Below are 20,584 nucleotides of genomic sequence, written 5' to 3'. Positions count from 1 at the left end.
TCCCAGCCTGTTCATCCTCAAAGTCACAAAAGGGACTGACCTAGCCTCTGGCCATCTCACTTTTTTAGGGTAATTGTGGTGTGATCACATTTGAAGATTCAGCCCAATAAGCATTTCTTTATGGCTGTTGACTTAGTGGGAGTTATGAAATATACAGTGAAAACAGGACTGGGTACTTAGTATTAAAACAGGTGCAAAATATTTTTAATGAAATGCAAAAGCCCTGAAAAATTGTATTTTCTGCATTTTGTTATTAATTTCACCACAGACCCATCTATATACACAAAACTCATTATTTGTGTGCAAACTTTTCTAAGCAAAAACGGGCCAATTTTGAGGCCAAAAATGATGTCACAAATGAGAAAACTTTATAGAAACAGAAAAAATGTGTGCCTGCATGTGCCTGTGTATACATGCATGCTCGGGAATGAACATACACAAAGGCAAATATTTGCATGAATGAAAACATTAACAGATAAAACCAGTAATTTTTTCCACAGGTCTAGTTAAAAGTTTTTCTACAGTTGTCAGCTAGAAATAGAACACCCGCATCTCAGGCTTCCTTTTAGAGAGTTCATCCAAAAAATGTCTCTGGATATCAGTCCTAAAACTATGGAAACAAAAGAGCCTGCTATATTTAAACATATCTCTCTGTACTTGATAATGTGCACTGAAACGAGATAGTATTATTAAGCAAAGTCTTTTCAAACAGAAAATTATACAAAATTATGAAAATATACGAAAGTTGCTCTTCAGCTCTTCAGGTTCCATTCCAGATTTTTGAAATCTGTATGTAAGTGTATCTTTTCCCCCCTAAATGGTCTTATACATGGCAAAATAAGTACATTTCTCTTCAGCTATTACCACCTTTTGCAGTCCTCCCATCAAATCTTAACAATTAGGAATGTATGAGCCAGATCCATTTCACAGGAACTGGTGCTGGTGATCCAGCAGGCAGCATTCATCACTGCAAATCTGTATGAAATCAATGATCCACTGTGCTGTAAGGATGCACCCTCTTATTGGAAGTGTCATCATTCACAAAAGACATACATACAGAGTTGTGACCACTTGTTAGCAAAGATTCCCTGACATTTTATATATGAGTTAAGGGATTAACGTGGCTAGCGTGGCCAAATACCAGTGTGGCTGACTATTGTAACTGTCCTTACATAGTACATGCGCTTAGTGTGAATAGAACTGTTAAGAAAGGCTTTCACAGTAAGCAAAACTTTGAAATAAATCAGTCAGTGATGAATACATTGTATCCCAGTTATTTTCATGGTATCAGGTATGTCATTATATCTTCACTGAAGGAACAATCAGAAGAAGGAGCTGGGCAGTATGGGAGGAAAGAATTCAGACATAAATAGCCAGAATAATAGTAAGACGAATCAAGAAAGCAATTAGCCAAACACAGGGTTTGGGGCTTTGTTTCTTAAATGTTCTCTTTTTTCAAGTTTACTTGAGCGACTAAATCCTTTTCCAGATTCACAAACTACTGTACACTGGAGTAGTGGCTGATAAAAAGGTCTTGCTCCTGGTCTCAGCGTAATCAATAGCAAAGCTGTCATGGAGCCAAATGCTCTGCTGGGGGAAGCTTGTATAGCTCCACGGAAGTCGTGGAACTGTGTCAATTGGCACCAGCACAGCATATGTCCCATTGCCTTGCAAGTGCTGGATTGGATACAAAGAAAGCAGTGACATGGCAAAGCTTTAAAAACCTACCTTGTCTCCTTCTTCAACCTCACAAATTTTATCTCCAGTTGCAGGGTTATAGACTGCAAATTTTTTGCCATTAGTTGCATCATGCCATTCATTATTTATAAATATCTGCAAGGAAATAAGGAAACAAAGAGTGGAACATCATCAATAACACAGATATCGTCGTAGTTTATTACTTGTTGCAATGAAATATTAGTATGGTATCACCTGATAGCTATCCAACGATCCTTTTTTGTTTTAGGTCCCTATGCATCAATGGGGAATAGGCCCCTTCGAGTTCTGCAGAGTAAATACGGATAAATAAATGTGGAATTTTAAAGATTTTGAAAATTTCAGTAACATTCACCGATCTGCTTCGAGTCACCAATGACTTAAAAAATGCAGACATTCTCTCATGGCTTTCATCTCATATAATAAAATAATTGCTTCTTTAAGATCATTGGCACTCAGGGAACTAGCACAAGTGGATAGAAGGCAGTATATGACCTACAGAGCCTTCTATCCACTTTCACAACTACTGCAGCTCCTCTAGTATTAATAAACCCCTTCAACATAGGTAGGGACGGCAGATGGAATGGTGTAGCAGTATATTCTCCTGTCCTGCTCCGCAGGCATACAGGAATCTCTTTGAGAAACTGAGCTCTGTGCTGCACAGGGAATGTAAACTCCCTGTATAGCCCTCTTGAAATCCTGTCTCCCTTTTGCCCAGCAGAACCATACAGGTTTTGCTGCCAGGGGAGCCTTTGTGTCTCAGAGGCAGAAGATTTGTCACCTAACAGAAGATGACAAACAACTAGGTCAGAGCAGTCATAGATGTTTTGGAGAGAGCAATTTTATTTAACTGTTTATCTAACTTTTCTTTCATTTCCTTTCAAACAACATGTGTCTCTGAAATGAAAGACAACACTAAAATGCTGCAGCCAATTTAATTAAATCTACAACAAAGAAGGAACCATTGAGGCATAGTGCAAGAGCAAGAAAATGTGGTTTGTACACTCCTTTACTTCCATATCACAGGAGAAAAATAAAAAGGAACTCTAATCTCTGTGATTTTATTTCCAAATCCCTGTGGCCTGCGGACTGGTGCTTCATTAAATATGATCCTAATAAAAAGCTTATTTAAAAGCAGAAATGTAATGATATTAATCTTTTACAGGAACTAAGGAATCTATTTCATTTCATGGAGGAGTATCCACAGATCAAGAGGCATTTACTAAAATGACACTGCTTATTTAGCCAAAACATGGATTGTCTTTGTAACGATTAGATGGATCTTAAAGACACATTGCACGTATATTTCAAAATGCATGCAACAATGCTGGAAACTTATTAAAACTGTTATAATACTATAAATTATTGTGTTATTTAAGTGAAAACATTGTGCAATGAGATATATTCTAAATATAGTGGGTCAAATTGCATTCTCAGCTACGTGGAGGAAACCGCACTGACTTCAGTAGGTTGCACCATGACCAGAGAGCAGAACATGGTGCACAGTAACTTGTTTCCATGTTAATTCTAGAATATTACAGATGGATTGTGAAACAAGGTCTATAGTTAAGGTTGACTATGTGTTTTCATTCCAAAGGAGTCCCATATCCTTCCAGTCAGTGTTTGAAATTATGTAGGGCATGATGAAGCGCTTCAGAGCAGCCCTGCATCATCCTGCAGGAGCCCCTCCCTTGTTCTGCACACACATTGAGAGTATCCTACTGTTTTCTAGCAAAGGTTTGTGTGGGACAGAATTTCTTTGTTGTTCCAGCCCCCCTGACAATCTGCATAGTGGGGGTGCAGAGAACCATTGAACCAAACTGTAAACCCTGTATATGATGGAAACCACTTCAAGCCAAGGGGTGCGGCAGCACGCCCAGCATTCCTAGTTCCAACACCTATGTTTGTTTTATCATTTTTTTAATTTTTTTTTTTTAAAAACAACACACCCCTAGGAAGTTTCACACAGACACAAAGTTAAGCTCTCAAAAGTCTGGCAATGCAAAAGTGAAGGCTGTATGTATGCATTACAATAGTGTGGGCCAATTTTTCTGCTGGTGCTGAGCTGCACCAAATTTACACCGGCAAGGAACTTGGTGCATGGTCTTTAATTACATAACCACATAGTATTTTTAGGCAAGATGGTTACCAACTTGAGTTCCCAAGAGAGCTCCACTTTGCAACCTTAATGTTCTTTTAATTTTGGGTGTGTGTGTGTGTGTGTGTGTATGGATTTTAAAACGTATCTGCTATACTGTTATATATTTTGTGAAAAGGGGATTTCCAATCATAGGAAACGAGAAAAAAATTGTTTTCTGATATACCGTAGTGTTTTTGTGATTACGTCACCACCCATTTGAGTGTCTTCATTGGATCCCTGTCATCCACCACATCAGATTAGCATTTCTTGGCCTTACACAACTTCGCTCCACCCTATATCTCTGATTAAATCTTTTATCATGTCTGTCTCACCATTTTCCCTCTATAAATGACACCAGACTTGATGTTCCATTTATCTCCTTCTCTCATATTTTTCTCTGTGCCTTATTCCATGCTTTTGCCTTTGCCTGGAATACCTTCCTCATCCCAGGTAACCAAACCAGCAACTGGTTCTCATTCCAATGATTTCTAATGACTAACTTCTTGCACGGTCCACACTAGAAGTGGGCTAGTATGTGACATTTAAAAACAAATCAAAACAGTAAGCTATTCTCCCCTCTGGTTATCCTGTCTTATTGGTTTCTGTCTTTTCGATTTTAAGCTCTTATATAGGACTGAGCACATTGTTGGTAATTAACAAACATAATGAATAACAAAACATGTACTGTGGCCAGTATAAAGCAAAGATAATCAAACTGGTTTATGCAGCAACCTTAAAACTGCTGAGATCACATCCAAAGATTATTTCATATTTGCCAGGAACTGCATTACATATGTAGCTTTAACCTTTATACAGGCAGAAAGAGCAGCACATGCCAGTTTTCCTTTTTATAGCTGGAACAACCACCCTCACGCACAGATAGGAACATTGAGATATCCTGGCACAGAAGCACACTTTAATAAAACTAGATGGAATGGATATCATTATCCATCATCAGTAACATTAAACACACAAATGACGTCACTCACACAGGAAAACATTTGATTATCTTATTTGCAAATTCACTCTCACTCTGGAATAATCCCCCGCAAGAAGTAAATATTTGAATTCCTTAGAATGTCTGGATGACAACAGAGTCAAATGTGAGCACTTTCTTCAAAGACAGCAGAGAAGTTTCAGGATTGGCAGGGATAAAATCACCACCCAATCTTATCTGCTTTTTACTCTGAATTTTGTAGTCTGTTCCATATGGCACTTTCCTTCCCCTTGGTATTAGGCCACACCGATCGTCCCTAAGCTGACTGCATATGTTCTAAAACTACACAAAATGAGGATTTCATAAATGGGTAATTCTGTCTCTCTCCTTGGTGTTCAGTTACTTGTAAATCCTGCTTGAAGGTTAGTGTGAGTGCCTGTACAGCCGGTATAAACAACGTCTCCCTATAAAATGCTGTGAAAGAAACCAAAGCAGTTGCTATCAAAAAGTCAACATTTACCTACAGTTACCAGCAAGGGGTGTTGGAGATACTGCAGTTATTTTCTTTTGTAACTATAAGGAAAATTTGACATCTCACATGTCACCATGGTAAATTAGGGTAAGTGTTTTTCTTTCTGGTGAACATTATACCTTGGTAAACTGATTATAATAGTTTTGCATCAAATACTGTGCTCTCTTTTGTGCCTTTAAGACATAGCCTCTTTTTAAGAGTGGTGCAAAACTGGACTGGCCCAGCAGTTGCTGAGAGAGTGAAACAGGAAAAATGCCTCCCCATATATTTCAGATCTGTAGGGTTTAACTATTGAGTGCCTGTAAAATCTTAACATTGATATTGAATTTTAAAAGAGCCAAGTGGGAAGTAATTCACTCAACAGTTGGGTGAAATTCAAGGTACTGGTTTCTATATAAATGTTAACTAGAACAAGGTTTTGTTTATTAACTGGGCTAGATCCACGCTCCATTAAAGAGTTCTTCACCAGCTCTGAAGAGCTAAGTTTTCTTTCACAAAAAGTCAACACTTTTTGGTGAAATGCCTCACAAGCAGCATATAGTTTGGTTTAGAAAAGGAAGTAGGAAAAATATCGGTAAGAAATACCCTAATGGGTAAAAAGATTAGTGCTCACACTGGTGCTTGCTGTTACCTTAGCTAGTCTTTATTGTGGGCATTATTATATAAGACCACCAATAGTGAAAATAAGTACCCTCCCCTATCAAGTATTCTCCATTATCTGTGGATCCAGATCCCTCACCCTCTGCATTATATTTTACAACAAGCTCTAACTCTACCACTGTCGTTCATAGTGGGGGTTTTTTAGCGGGCATATCTCTATGGTCATAGCTAAAACCATCACCTTCTGGCACAAAGCTCCTCCGTCAGTCCCTCATATTACCACCATGGAGCCAAACTCAAAGGGTGCAGCAAGACAAAGCTGCAGCAGAGTGAGCATGAGAAAGATTTAATCCCATTTCCAATATCACCCTGTTCTATAGCTCAGCCTAGTAGGAATTTGTTTTAAGTTGCTTGATTTACCACAGGGCAGAAAGCAGGTAACAGCAGAATAAATATATTTATCACATGGCCTTGCAATTTAGCATGTGGATATCACCACCACATAAATTGTGTAACAAAGGATTTAAATTCATTCGGGAGAATGGAGACTGATTTCCTCAAAAACTAGATATATTACTTAAACTGACTGTGACCAAAAAAATGGTAAAGGTGGATATTTTGATAAGAAAACCTCAAGTCCACAAAAATATTTCCTAAACTGAGATGCCTACTATCCTACAGTTATATTTTTGTACACATTTTAGATTACACCTCTACCCCGATATAACGCGACCCGATATAACACAAATTCGGATATAACGTGGTAAAGCCACGCTCTGGGGGGGTGGGGCTGCGCGCTCTGGTGAATCAGCGCGTCAGTGTGTCTGGCTCTGACACGCTGCTCTGAGCAGCGTGTTAAGAGTGCTGGGCCGGGGCCGAAGGGTTGGATATGGGGCTGAGAGTCTCGGGGGGCGGACAGGGGACAGGGAGCAGGGCAGGTTGGATGGTTTGGAGGTTCTGGGGGCGAGGCAGTCAGGGGATGGGGAACAGGGGTGTTGGCATCCTGGGGGGCCTGTTAGTGGGTGGGGGTGTGGATAACGGTCGGGGGTGGGATCCAGCCCTGGCTGGGATGATTTAGGGTATGTCTACACTTTGGAATAAGGTCAAATTTAAAGAAGTCGGTTTTTTAGAAATCGGTTTTATATATTTGAGTGTGTGTGTCCCCACAGAAAATACTCTAAGTGCATTAAGTGCATTAACTCGGCGGAGTGCTTCCACAGTACCGAGGCTAGAGTCGACTTCCGGAGCGTTGCACTGTGGGTAGCTATCCCACAGTTCCCGCAGTCTCCGCTGCCCATTGGAATTCCAGGTTGAGATCCCAATGCCTGATGGGGCTAAAACATTGTCGCGGGTGGTTCTGGGTACATATCGTCAGGCCCCCGTTCCCTCCCTCCCTCCGTGAAAGCAAGGGCAGACAATCGTTTCGCGCCTTTTTTCCTGAGTTACCTGTGCAGACGCCATACCATGGCAAGCATGGAGCCCGCTCAGGTAACCGTCACCGTATGTCTCCTGGGTGCTGGCAGACGAGGCACGGCATTGCTACACAGTAACAGCAACCCATTGCCTTCTGGCAGCAGACGGTGCAATACGACTGGTAGCCGTCATCGTCGTGTCCGAGGTGCTCCTGGCCACGTCGGCTGGGAGCGCCTGGGCAGACATGGGCGCAGGGACTAAATTTGGAATGACTTGACCAGGTCATTCTCTTCAGTCCTGCAGTCAGTCCTATTGAACCGTCTTATGGTGAGCAGGCAGGCGATACGGATTGCTCGCAGTCATACTGTACCATCTTCTGCCGGGCAGGCAAGAGATGAGGATGGCTAGCAGTCGTATTGTACCATCTTCTGCCGCGCAGGCAAGAGATGAGGATGGCTAGCAGTCGTACTGTACCATCTTCTGCCGAGCAGCCATGAGATGTGGATGCATGCAGTCCTTCTGCACCGTCTGCTGCCAGCCAAAGATGTAAAAGATAGATGGAGTGGATCAAAACAAGAAATAGACCAGATTTGTTTTGTACTCATTTGCCTCCTCCCCCGTCTAGGGGACTCATTCCTCTAGGTCACACTGCAGTCACTCACAGGGAAGGTGCAGCGAGGTAAATCTAGCCATGTATCAATCAGAGGCCAGACTAACCTCCTTGTTCCAATAAGAACAGTAACTTAGGTGCACCATTTCTTATTGGAACCCTCCGTGAAGTCCTGCCTGAAATACTCCTTGATGTAAAGCCACCCACTTTGTTGATTTTAGCTCCCTGAAGCCAACCCTGTAAGCCATATCGTCAGTCGCCCCTCCCTCCGTCAGAGCAACGGCAGACAATCATTCCGCGCCTTTTTTCTGTGCGGACGCCATACCAAGGCAAGCATGGAGGCCGCTCAGCTCACTTTGGCAATTAGGAGCACATTAAACACCACACGCATTATCCAGCAGTATATGCAGCACCAGAACCTGGCAAAGCAATACCGGGCGAGGAGGCGACGTCAGCGCGGTCACGTGAGTGATCAGGACATGGACACAGATTTCTCTGAAAGCATAGGCCCTGCCAATGCATGCATCATGGTGCTAATGGGGCAGGTTCATGCTGTGGAACGCCAATTCTGGGCTCGGGAAACAAGCACAGACTGGTGGGACCGCATAGTGTTGCAGGTCTGGGACGATTCCTAGTGGCTGCGAAACTTTCGCATGTGTAAGGGCACTTTCATGGAACTTTGTGACTTGCTTTCCCCTGCCCTGAAGCGCATGAATACCAAGATGAGAGCAGCCCTCACAGTTGAGAAGCGAGTGGCAATAGCCCTGTGGAAGCTTGCAATGCCAGACAGCTACCGACCAGTTGGGAATCAATTTGGAGTGGGCAAATCTACTGTTGGGGCTGCTGTGATGCAAGTAGCCCACGCAATCAAAGATCTGCTGATATCAAGGGTAGTGACCCTGGGAAATGTGCAGGTCATAGTGGATGGCTTTGCTGCAATGGGATTCCCTAACTGTGGCGGGGCCATAGACGGAACCCATATCCCTATCTTGGCACCGGAGCACCAAGCCGCCGAGTACATAAACCGCAAGGGGTACTTTTCAATAGTGCTGCAAGCTCTGGTGGATCACAAGGGACGTTTCACCAACATCAACGTGGGATGGCCGGGAAAGGTACATGATTCTTGTATCTTCAGGAACTCTGGTCTGTTTCAAAAGCTGCAGGAAGGGACTTTATTCCCAGACCAGAAAATAACTGTTGGGGATGTTGAAATGCCTATATGTATCCTTGGGGACCCAGCCTACCCCTTAATGCCATGGCTCATGAAGCCGTACACAGGCAGCCTGGACAGTAGTCAGGAGCTGTTCAACTACAGGCTGAGCAAGTGCAGAATGATGGTAGAATGTGTATTTGGACGTTTAAAGGCACGCTGGCGCAGTTTACTGACTCGGTTAGACCTCAGCGAAACCAGTATTCCCACTGTTATTACTGCTTGCTGTGTGCTCCACATTATCTTGAGAGTAAGGGGGAGACGTTTATGGCGGGGTGGGAGGTTGAGGCAAATCGCCTGGCTGCTGGTTACGCGCAGCCAGACACCAGGGCGGTTAGAAGAGCACAGGAGGGCGCGGTATGCATCAGAGAAGCTTTGAAAACCAGTTTCATGACTGGCCAGGCTACGGTGTGAAAGTTCTGTTTGTTTCTCCTTGATGAAACTCCCCGCCCCTTGGTTCACTCTACTTCCCTGTAAGCTAACCACCCTCCCCTCCTCCCTTCAATCACCGCTTGCAGAGGCAATAAAGTCATTGTTGCTTCACATTCATGCATTCTTTAATCATTCATCACACAAATAGGGGGATGACTACCAAGGTAGCCCAGGAGGGGTGGTGGAGGAGGGAAGGAAAATGCCACACAGCACTTTAAAAGTTTACAACTTTAAAATTTATTGAATGCCAGCCTTCTTTTTTTTGGGCAATCCTCTGAGGCGGAGTGGCTGGTTGGCCGGTGGCCCCCTCACCGCGTTCTTGGGCGTCTGGGTGTGGAGGCTATGAAACTTGGGGAGGATGGCGGTTGGTTACACAGGGGCTGTAGTGGCAGTCTGTGCTCCAGCTGCCTTTGCTGCAGCTCAACCATACACTGGAGCATACTGGTTTGGTCCTCCAGCAGCCTCAGCATTGAATCCTGCCTCCTCTCATAACGCTGCCGCCACATTTGAGCTTCAGCCCTGTCTTCAGCCCACCACTTACTCTCTTCAGCCCGCCACCTCTCCTCCCGGTCATTTTGTGCTTTCCTGCACTCTGACATTATTTGCCTCCATGCATTTATCTGTGCTCTGTCAGTGCAGGAGGACAGCATAAGCTCGGAGAACATTTCATCTCGAGTGCGTTTTTTTTTCTTTCTAATGTTCACTAGCCTCTGGGAAGGAGAAGATCCTGTGATCATTGAAACACATGCAGCTGGTGGAGAAAAAAAAAGGGACAGCGGTATTTAAAAAGACACATTTTATAAAACAGTGGCTACACTCTTTCAGGATAAACCTTGCTGTTAACATTACATACATAGCACATGTGCTTTCGTTATAAGGTCGCATTTTGCCTCCCCCCACCACATAGCTACCCCCTCAACCCTCCCCTTCCCCGTGGCTAACAGCGGGGAACATTTATGTTTAGCCACAGGCAAACAGCCCAGCAGGAACGGGCTTCTCTGAGTGTCCCCTGAAGAAAAGCACTCTATTTCAACCAGGTGACCATGAATTATATCTGATTCTCCTGAGGATAACACAGAGAGATAAAGAACGGATGTTGTTTGAACGCCAACAAACATACACTGCAATGCTTTGTTGTACAATGATTCCCGAGTACGTGTTACTGGCCTGGAGTGGTAAAGTGTCCTACCATGAAGGATGCAATAAGGCTGCCCTCTCCAGAAACCTTTTGCAAAGGCTTTGGGAGTACATCCAGGAGAGCCGCGAATGCCAGGGCAAAGTAATCCTTTCACATGCTTGCTTTTAAACCATATATAGTATTTTAAAAGGTACACTCACCGGAGGTCCCTTCTCCGCCTGCCGGGTCCAGGAAGCAGCCTTGGGTGGGTTCATGGGGTACTGGCTCCAGGTCCAGGGTGAGAAACAATTCCTGGCTGTCAGGAAAACTGGTTTCTCCGCTTGCTTGCTGTGAGCTATCTACAACCTCATCATCATCATCATCATCTTCTTCGTCCCCAAAACCTGCTTCCGTGTTGCCTCCATCTCCATTGAAGGAGTCAAACAACACGGCTGGGGTAGTGGTGGCTGAACCCCCTAAAATGGCATGCAGCTCAACATAGAAGCGGCATGTTTGGGGCTCTGACCCGGAGCGGCCATTCGCCTCTCTGGTTTTCTGGTAGACTTGCCTCAGCTCCTTAAGTTTCACGAGGCACTGCTTCGGGTCCCTGTTATGGCCTCTGTCCTTCGTGCCCTGGGAGATTTTGACAAAGGTTTTGGCATTTCAAAAACTGGAACGGAGTTCTGATAGCACGGATTCTTCTCCCCAAACAGCGATCAGATCCCATACCTCCCGTTCGGTCCATGCTGAAGCTCTTTTGCGATTCTGGGACTCCATCATGGTCACCTCTGCTGATGAGCTCTGCATGGTCACCTGCAGCTTGCCACGCTGGCCAAACAGGAAATGAGATTCAAAAGTTCGCGGTTCTTTTCCTGTCTACCTGGCCAGTGCATCTAAGTTGAGAGTGCTGTCCAGAGCGGTCACAATGGAGCACTCTGGGATAGCTCCCAGAGGCCAATACCGTCGAATTGTGTCCACAGTACCCCAAATTCGAGCTGGCAAGGCCGATTTAAGTGCTAATCCACTTGTCAGGGGTGGAGTAAGGAAATCGATTTTAAGAGTCCTTTAAGTTGAAAAAAAGGGCTTCATCGTGTGGACGGGTGCAGGTTTACATCGATTTAACGCTGCTAAATCCGACCTAAAGTCCTAGTGTAGACCAGGGCTTAGTTGGGGATTGGTCCTGCTTTGAGCAGGGGGTTGGACTAGATGACCTCCTGAGGTCCCTTCCAACCCTGATATTCTATGGTCCTGGGGGTGATTAGGGCCGCGGGGGTCTCTGGAGGAGACCGTCAGGGGACAGGGAGCAGGGGGGCTTAGATAGGGGGTGGGGTCTTGGGAGGGGTGGTTGGGGCGGGGGAGGTCTCTGGAGGATGTAGTCAGGGGACAAGGAGTGGGGGGGCTCGATGGATCAGGGGTTCTGAGGGGTCAGTCAGGGGCGGGAAGTTACTATTAATAACGGAAATGCTCGAGGCCAAAGCAAGTTTGATATAAAGCAGTTTCACCTATAACGCGGTAAAATTTTTTGGCTCCCGAGGATCGTGTTGTATCGGGGTAGAGGTGTATTTGTCTAGGTATCCAAAGAGATATATGCACAGCCTGCAGCCAACAGTGCCTGAACCTCAGGCTTGTCAAAAGTTGTAAAGATAATAAGGTACTATATGACTTCCTAGCAATTTCACATGGTTGATCCTAAGGAGTCCATATGAAATTGTGGATGCTGTGAGGGGGCACAGATGCACAGCAGTCAGGTGGTTAACAAGAAAAAATCCTATGAAGTCATCTAGCTATGTTGCCAAGAAAAGAGACAAAGTAAAAGGTAAATATTAACATAACAGTGCTGGGTGATGCTACAGTATGCCAAATTCATATCTGTCTGTGAAAGGAGTAATAGTAAAACTTACCATTTTGGGAAGTTTTGCAAATATTGGTTTAAGTACTGCATTTAGCGTACTGACACAATGCTATTATTTTAGAGTCCCTTACTTATTATTGTTCCTAATGTCACTTCCTCCTTATCCTAACCTTTCACTATGTACAAACCTGTACAATGTACAAGAACACTGAAAATTGCAGTATCCAAACATCTCCGTTAGGATACATTATGACTTTGCTTATACAGGTATAAACTAAAGAAAATGGTGCAAAAAGCCCAAATCCAACCTATACACAATGTTACATATGTTGTAACCCTGGGAGCTATTTTTTCCAGAGTATGTTGGCAGCTATGCTCCTTTGGAGTGTACACTGCATAGACACATGGGCTGTGGTGCACTGAAAACAGAACCAGCTAGTGCACAAGCCAATGTGAACAGACGCTGCAACAAAGATCAGCCTCTGGCCTGCTTGAATTGCAGTACACTCATTGCCCATGCTTACAAAAGCAGTAGCAGTTATCTTACATCATGGTGTGGTAGTTTGCTGTCAGATAGCCAGGTCTTCCATAGTAAGGTGTTTCTTTTGCCAGATGTTCACCCACTGTTGCACATGCTGTATGAGTGTTCATGTTCACCTGTAAGGACTGGATATGACTCATTGGGTTTAAGAGTTTTTGACAAGTCAAATCTTTGCATCAAGTAACTTTTTACTTAGAAATGTTATGGTGTGCATGGTAGAGCTATTGTTTTCACTGAGATCTTCAAGTAAGATGGCAAGTCTTATAATGACCATACTCTTGTCCTTTCCACTAGAACTAGAAATCAACATTTGTTGTAGATGGATTCTGACACTGTTCTACGGTTCTGAAGCTTTGTATTTCAAAATACAGACCCAGGTGGTAGCTCTACGGTGGCTGCAAGCAAAATCTTATTTGACTGGAATTCATCTTCAGTGATAAAAATATAGTAAAATCCTGATTCTCCAAATTCTCCAAGTCATTGCAGACAATCAGAAATGTGGGAAATTGGCAGCTCTGCAAGGGTTTAGCTTCAGCCTTGTGAGGTTTAGGCAATATTGAAGTCTTAAGGTCCTTGTCTGGGGATTTTACTTGCTTACTTTCACGGTCTGAGCATAGGACTGGGAGCAAGGAACTCCTGAGGTCTGATCCTGGCTTTGAGAATGATTTATTCTATTGCTTTGGGCACCCTTGCCCTTTTTATGGCTCAGTTTCACAATCTGGAAAATACAGATAATATTTCTCCATCCCACAGGTGTATTGTGAAAATTGATTAGTGTTTGCAAGGCACTCTTAAGACAAAGAGTGCTATTATCTTACTATTGTTATTTATCACACACAGACAGCATTTCACCCACAGACGGTTTGGTGTGAAGTGGAACCTACTGCAACTCTGCAGAAAGAGAGAAGAAGGTTTCATGGGGTTGCACAGTGTGCACGTCTACTATACGCTGTGGAGCACAGCTCTGCAGGACCTCCTTATGTGGGTGACAAAAGGCAGGATTATCTGCTGCATGAATCCTCTGACAGTTGGTCGCCAACTGGCAGCTGGCTACTCTGCAAAGGCTTCAAGTTCCAAAGGTTTCAATAGCAACTGAGGAGTGGTTCCTAAACTACTCTATGGATTCAAAATGAAATTCCTCATCCCCAGCTCTGCAGCAAACCTCAGCATGCACCCATGTTACTCAAGCTGGCCTCTACAAATTGGATTTACCCCATGTTTATCCTTTGGCAAGAAAGATTTCTATCTAACTGGATATAATTGTTGCCCACTGTAAAATAGTGGGCAGATATGCCAGCCAGGGAAGGTAAAATAACTCCCCCCCCCAAAATAAATAAACCAGTTCAATCCAAGGTTCTTTCCTCAGGGCTGGCTTTTATCATCAAAAAATGACTCAAACAACATCAAAACAACTTAAAACACCTGAACCTGGCAACCAGGTCTCAGTAAGTTGGGAGGGGAAGAGCACACTCTTCTCTACAGGTAACCTTTTCTATGTATCCTATAATTCCTGCCATGGAGATACTTCTCACTAAGAGCCATCATATTCCCCCACAGTGCGCTCACTACCCAGGGTACCCATTATATTGTTCCAAAGGTGGCCACCTGACTCCCTGGTCATGTGCCCTCAAGACTTGCAGTCCCTCTTGGGAAACTACATTTCCCAGAATGCCTGCTCTTAAGAGGCCCAAGGGCCGTAATAGGAGCACTGTACCCAGTTACACTAACATTAAATCAAAAATTTAAAACACAATATTGAAAAATAGCTGGTATCCACTCATGTACACTTACCAACTGTGATAACTGCTCCAAGTTTATAGTCCTGTACTAGAGTTGCCAACTTTCTACTCGCACAAAACCGAACACACTTGCTCTGCCCTCTGCCCCGCCCCTCCTCCGAGGCCCCGCCCCCAATCACTCCATGCCCTCCTTCTGTCGCTCACTCTCCCCACTCTCACTCATTTTCACCGGGCTGGCTCAGGGGGTAAGGGTGCACAAGGGGGTGAGGGCTCCGACTACAGGCTCTGGGGTCGGGCCAGGGATGAGGGGTTTGGAGATGCAGGAGGGGGCTCTGGGCTGGGAGTGATGGGTTTGCAGGGTGGGAGGGGGATCAGGGCTGGGCCAGGGGGTTGGGGTGTGGGAAGGGGCCAGGCTCCGGGCAGCGCTTACCTCAAGCAGCTCCTGGAAGTAGTGGCAGGTCCCCGCTCTGGCTCCTATGTGGAGGCATGGCCTGGCAGCTCTGTATGATGCCTCATTCGCAGGCACCTCCCCTGCAGCTCCCATTGACCATGGTTCCCGGACAATGGGAGCTGTAGAGCTGGCGCTTGGGGTGGGGGCAGCATGCGGAGCTGCTCCTACACATAGGAGCTGGAGGGCTGACATGCCACTGTTTTTGGGAGCTGCAGGGAGCCTGCCTTAGCTCCACTGCACCACTGACTGGACTTTTAACGTTCCGGAGAGCTGTGCTGACCAGAGCCGCCAGGGTCCCTTTTTGACTAGGCATTCTGTTCAAAAACTGGACACCTGGCCACCCTATCCTGTACATCTGTGGTTGTTTGATAGTTTGATAGTTGTTTGATAGATGTTGTTTGTTTGTGGTTGTGTGAATGGAAAATCCCACCAATTCAGCTAAACCTAAAGAGTTCTATGGACCATCAAAAACCAGTCAATTAAATCTGAAACACTATTAAAGGGAATCTGCAGGGTCTGATTCTGCCCCACTTATTTTGTGCTAGATCCACAAAGTGACTTAAGTATTGCAATGCTGAGTATTGCTTCTCTTTTAGGCATCTTGCCACCCAGTGAAAGCCATAGCCCCTAGTATGCCTAGGCCCTATACAATGCATAGCAAGAATTAGGCACCTAAGATTGGGACCCACAAAAGCCAGCATGCTGCAAGGGGAGCCATCTAAGCTAGTCAATCAGAAATGCTGAGGAGATGGCTATAATATAAACCCTGCCCCTCTCTGAGAGTTAGGTGCCTAAATTCTGGGATTCTCAGCCATGAACTCTCTGCTGGAGTTAGGAGTCTAAGCCATGTTTTGCAAGAAATGCCAGGGAGGCACGCAGGTGAGGAAAAAGGCCTTTCTTTTACATTTTAGCACTCACCCAGGACATTGGAGACTTTGGTTGAATTCTCCTCTCTGTCAGGTGTGGAGAATGGGGTTTGAATACAGGTCTCTCGCCAATCAGGGGAGTACTCCAATCACTGGGCCTTAGAGTCATTCCCACTCTCACATTGGCCCAGCGCATATTTAATTATTCATACACATTGGAACAGCTGCAGTAGGAGACACAGAGAGACCTGCAGACTAGAACATCTCATAATCAGCTAACCAGGGCCTCACTTGAGAGGTGGGGGAAAAAAAAAAGTTCAAATCCCTGCTCCACATCAGGCAAAGGAGGACACTGAACCCTACATTCCACTTCCAGGGGAGTGCTCTAGCCACACGCTAAAGGCTGAGATGGAGGAGTCCTCCTCATTCTCCCTCTGCCCCGGGGCTGTTTTGTGTGGCAATGCCTACTGGATCAGATGAAATAGGCAGGGGAATGCCTAGTCTGAGGATCTTGCTGGGGTTGAGGCATAAAATAGGTGCCCAAGTGCCTTAGAACGAGCTGGCTGTGCGCATCCTCACTGGCAGAAACATACCTCCTGTAAGGTGGAAATTCAGGCACCTAGGGATTTTAGGTACCTACAGGGTTAGGTGGCAGCTGAGTAGGGATTTGACCCTTTTTTAAAAATTTGAAACCATTTTATTATTTCCTCTTTGCTTCTAGCTGTAATGATTAAAATACATTTTATATTTGTTTCTCTTTTCCTTTATTTACCGTAAGTGATTTAACTTTCCACACACCATGTTTTTCCCTCAGACACTGTGAAGAGCAGCGGTGGCAAGAGAAATATTGTTTTTTCTGCTACCTCATGTAATTTAACTACCTGATAAGTAACTAATTGTGCTTTGATACCTGGCTGTTGGAGCGCCATAGGACCTGCTCTTTTCAGAAGCATCACAACAGAAATAATTTGTTAAACAATCATTGTCTAATTCTTTAGTGTAACAAAGTAAAATATTTACCAGTACATGTGAGCCAATCTTACATACCTAAAATACTCACGAATGTCATCGGCACATCTCTTAAGGAGTTTTGGGTATAGAAGGAATTCAGGATCATGCCCCAATTCAGGATCCAAACTCTCTTTAACAATTTAAAAATTAATCCATCCAAATTAAGAACATAAGAATGGCCATACTGGGTCAGACCAAAAGTCCATCTAGCCCAGTATCCTGTCTTCCAACAGTCACCAATTCCAGGTGCCCCAGAGGGAATGAACAGAACAGACAATCAAGTGATCCATCCCTGGTCACCCATTCCCAGCTTCTGGCAATTGACTCTTGAGCATGTTAAATATCTCTTTAGAATGCTTAGTTCATGCTTTATGAGAAGGGTACAGACTATGATCTGGAAATACTTATATCATCATAGAAATACCTCTGGATTAAATGGATCTAATTTATTTAGGGCCACATTGCTCCTGGTTGTAGAAAAACCTGTGAAAGGGGCCCATGGTGTGAGGAAAAGTCCATGAGGGTCCCCTGGAGAGTTTTCCCTAGATCATTCTAAGGAGGGCAGAGGGTTGCAGTTTTCCCATGTTGTACAGGGAGATGGTCCAGTCCTTAGAATCTACAAATATTTGAGAATCTGCTGGAGTCCAAGGAGAGTGAAGATTGAAAAGTTTGTACAACTGCACTGGTTCTGGGCCCCCCAGGCCTTTCTGTGGATCCCTGAAGCTTAACTTCAGCGATGCCACACTACCTGGGCTTTGCCATCAGCTGGTTCTCCTGGAAGCCCCATAAAGGGTCGGGGAGGGGAGGGTGCTAGGAAAGTCAGTCCAGCCTTAGACAATATTAGCTTGTCAGAGAATTAGTCATGGGTTGGTAGTGTGGTATTAGGATGATGTATTTGTAACCTTGTGTATGCTTCCCACCCCCTGTCCTATCCTGGTCCCCTCATCCCAGCTCACCATCTCATTTTATGTGGTCTCCTGGCCCATAGACAGTCCTCAGTGAGATTTTGGAAAAGGAGGAAAGTGCTACGTAGGGCAGAGGTGAAACTGGTTCCCTCTACACGTACAGCTGTGAATCATGATTGGAACCATAATTATTTACATATTCAATGATCTTTTCATATGCTGTATTTGACCCTTTGTTCAATCCCTGAGTACACGATAATGCACATGAAACTCTGAATTAGTTGAAAGCTGTATACCTTCACATATAGGGAAATACCTTCCTCATGGCAAAGTCTCTGATGAGACTCTTGTGCATTAGTTATTTCAGCAAAAAGATGAAACACTCAAGAAACATATTCCTATTAATACACTTTTTAGATGGCAATGTAAAAACATCTGATATGACAACTGTTTTGTGGTTACCTACAGAATCTCTCCTATTAGTGAAAGTTTTTTCTAAGTGAGTTTATGCTGGCTAAGAAAGAAAGCAGTGGGGAATGGAGAGGAATATTCCAGTTTATGCTTTTCAGATCTTCAGTAACTTGGGGCATCACCTTGTCCTCATTCCTTTTTGTTTGTAGTTTAATTCAGCAGTTGAAAATGCATCATTGCAGTTCCTAAAGTATCTTTCCTGGATTAAGCCCTTTATACTCTGAGACAGGAATAGCCCAAGTGAGCTATCACATAGCAGAACTATACTGCACTTGCACAGGTTTAACGGCTTGTTAAATATTTACAAAATGAGGTCCCAAACCTGAAGTCTTTATTCATGAAAAATAGGTACCAAAAGCAATTTGGGGTCTCCCTGAAAATGGGGTGCAGAGTTGGGTCCAAAAGAGCTGACCTTGAGTGGCACTGAGCTCTCCAGATTATACCCTAATGTTTGAAAAGAAGTCAAGTTTTGACTCTAGTGAGAAGTTAAAATTCAATCCCATGCATATTCGTATTTTGGAAAAAACTGAAGTTTAGCTCACGAAGTCGCAACAAGAACACTTTCTTGATTGTTTTACTTGGGAACTTTTCTAGACAGCAGTAACATACTATGTGGCATTTTGCTGTATGTCCAGAATCTGAGATAGCCATGGCCAGCAAAAGCTACAATTGTTACAGAAGTTTTTCAGTTTCTCTTTATTGCTGTATTTCACTTTGCTCTACCAAACACTACCTGAAAGTCTGAGATTGCAGAAACTTTGCTGTTTGTTCAAAGTTCAGTCTCTCTTGCAACTCTCTGTGTACTGTGGTATGAAACACATAAAGTGTCTTTTTAAGGCAGGAATACAAGTCTGGTTTTAGGGTTAGCCCAGAGGATCCATTTCATGCTTACCTTATCTGTGTTTTTAAATGCGTATGGAAAGAATTTGCTATTGTACAAGGTTCCTGATAATACTGACTAATTAGCAATGGTGGACTTTAGCTGTTTTATTGATAGTTACTTGCTTAGCAAGACAAACAGGTTTATTATCTGTAGGAACATATGTCAAATGCAGGAGGACCCTTGCTTTAGTTTTATTAAAAAACAAAACAAAACAAAAAACCTTCCTCCAGACCAACATCATTGGCATAATTCTTAAAATCTGTTTGTAAATATCCCAGTTTATTTAAAAATTAGACTAATTGTTAACATATTCTACAATTATCTTTTATTTTCTTGCTGCTGTTCATTGCAATGATGTAAATGTTTCCTTCTCTGGGTCATTTACACTTTCCAGGATACTTATGACCACAGGTCTTAGCTTCTGAAAAAAATATGGACAGCACACCAGAAAATAGTAGTATAAAACTTACCAACTCCTTGGAAGAGTTTCTCAAGACAGAAGAGATCAGAGAATGTTCCCAGAAATTACACTATAAGAATTAAATCTAGGTAAACATTTGTAAATACACAACTGAGTAGTGAGACGAGGTAGGTGAGGTAATATGTTTTATGGGACCAACTTCTGTTGGTGAAAGAGACAAGCTTTCAAGTTTACACACAGCTCTTCAGAAAAGATATTATCTCACCCACCTTGTCTCTCTAATATCCTGGGACCGACATGGCTACAACACTGCAAACAATAATTGAGTTAGTGTTATTTCGATGGTTTGAACAAAACTACTTACGGTAAGTACATATATAGTCTTATATGAATGCCTAAGGCAAGTTAATAAACATGCATACTAACCTTAGTATACTTAATTTTCAGATCACTGAGTGGTGCAGGCATAGCTGGAGCAGAGTTGCTATCTGGGATTTGTTTTTTCGTATTTTCAGTTGACATGTTTAGTTAGCTCCTGAAACACAGGTGAAATGAGGAATCAGAGAAGCTGAGTGATTTTGTCCTGACTGAGCATTTAGCTTTATTTGTGCTATTTTGTCTGAACTGGCTATGGTATATTTGCATACAAGACTATGATTGGATGAAAGATTTCACTGCAAAAAGAAAATGACACTACTTATTTCTAACACCAAGGGCACCAGTGTTTTCACTTAGGT

The 20,584-nt window shown here is 43.7% G+C and overlaps 1 protein-coding gene across 2 annotated transcripts in view; it reads right to left on the bottom strand.

Moving 5' to 3' along the window:
* ALDH1A1 (aldehyde dehydrogenase 1 family member A1) overlaps window positions 1–20,369 on the bottom strand; it is a 54,078-nt gene extending 33,709 nt beyond the window's left edge. Inside the window, exons 1-2 of one of the 2 annotated variants that reach the window (XM_077816399.1) lie at window positions 20,274–20,369; window positions 1,729–1,833 (exon numbers count right to left, since the gene is read on the bottom strand). In XM_077816399.1, the coding sequence (XP_077672525.1) occupies window positions 1,729–1,833; window positions 20,274–20,369 (201 nt within the window). Of the gene's footprint in view, window positions 1–1,728; window positions 1,834–11,111; window positions 11,142–20,273 lie in introns of those variants that run through there. The other variant, XM_077816400.1, reaches the window with a different exon arrangement.
* Window positions 20,370–20,584: the final 215 nt, after the last annotated feature.

Source organism: Eretmochelys imbricata, chromosome 5 (assembly GCF_965152235.1).
Source record: "Eretmochelys imbricata isolate rEreImb1 chromosome 5, rEreImb1.hap1, whole genome shotgun sequence".
NCBI lineage: Eukaryota > Metazoa > Chordata > Testudines > Cheloniidae > Eretmochelys > Eretmochelys imbricata.
This window is presented reverse-complemented; position numbering and strand designations above follow the sequence as displayed.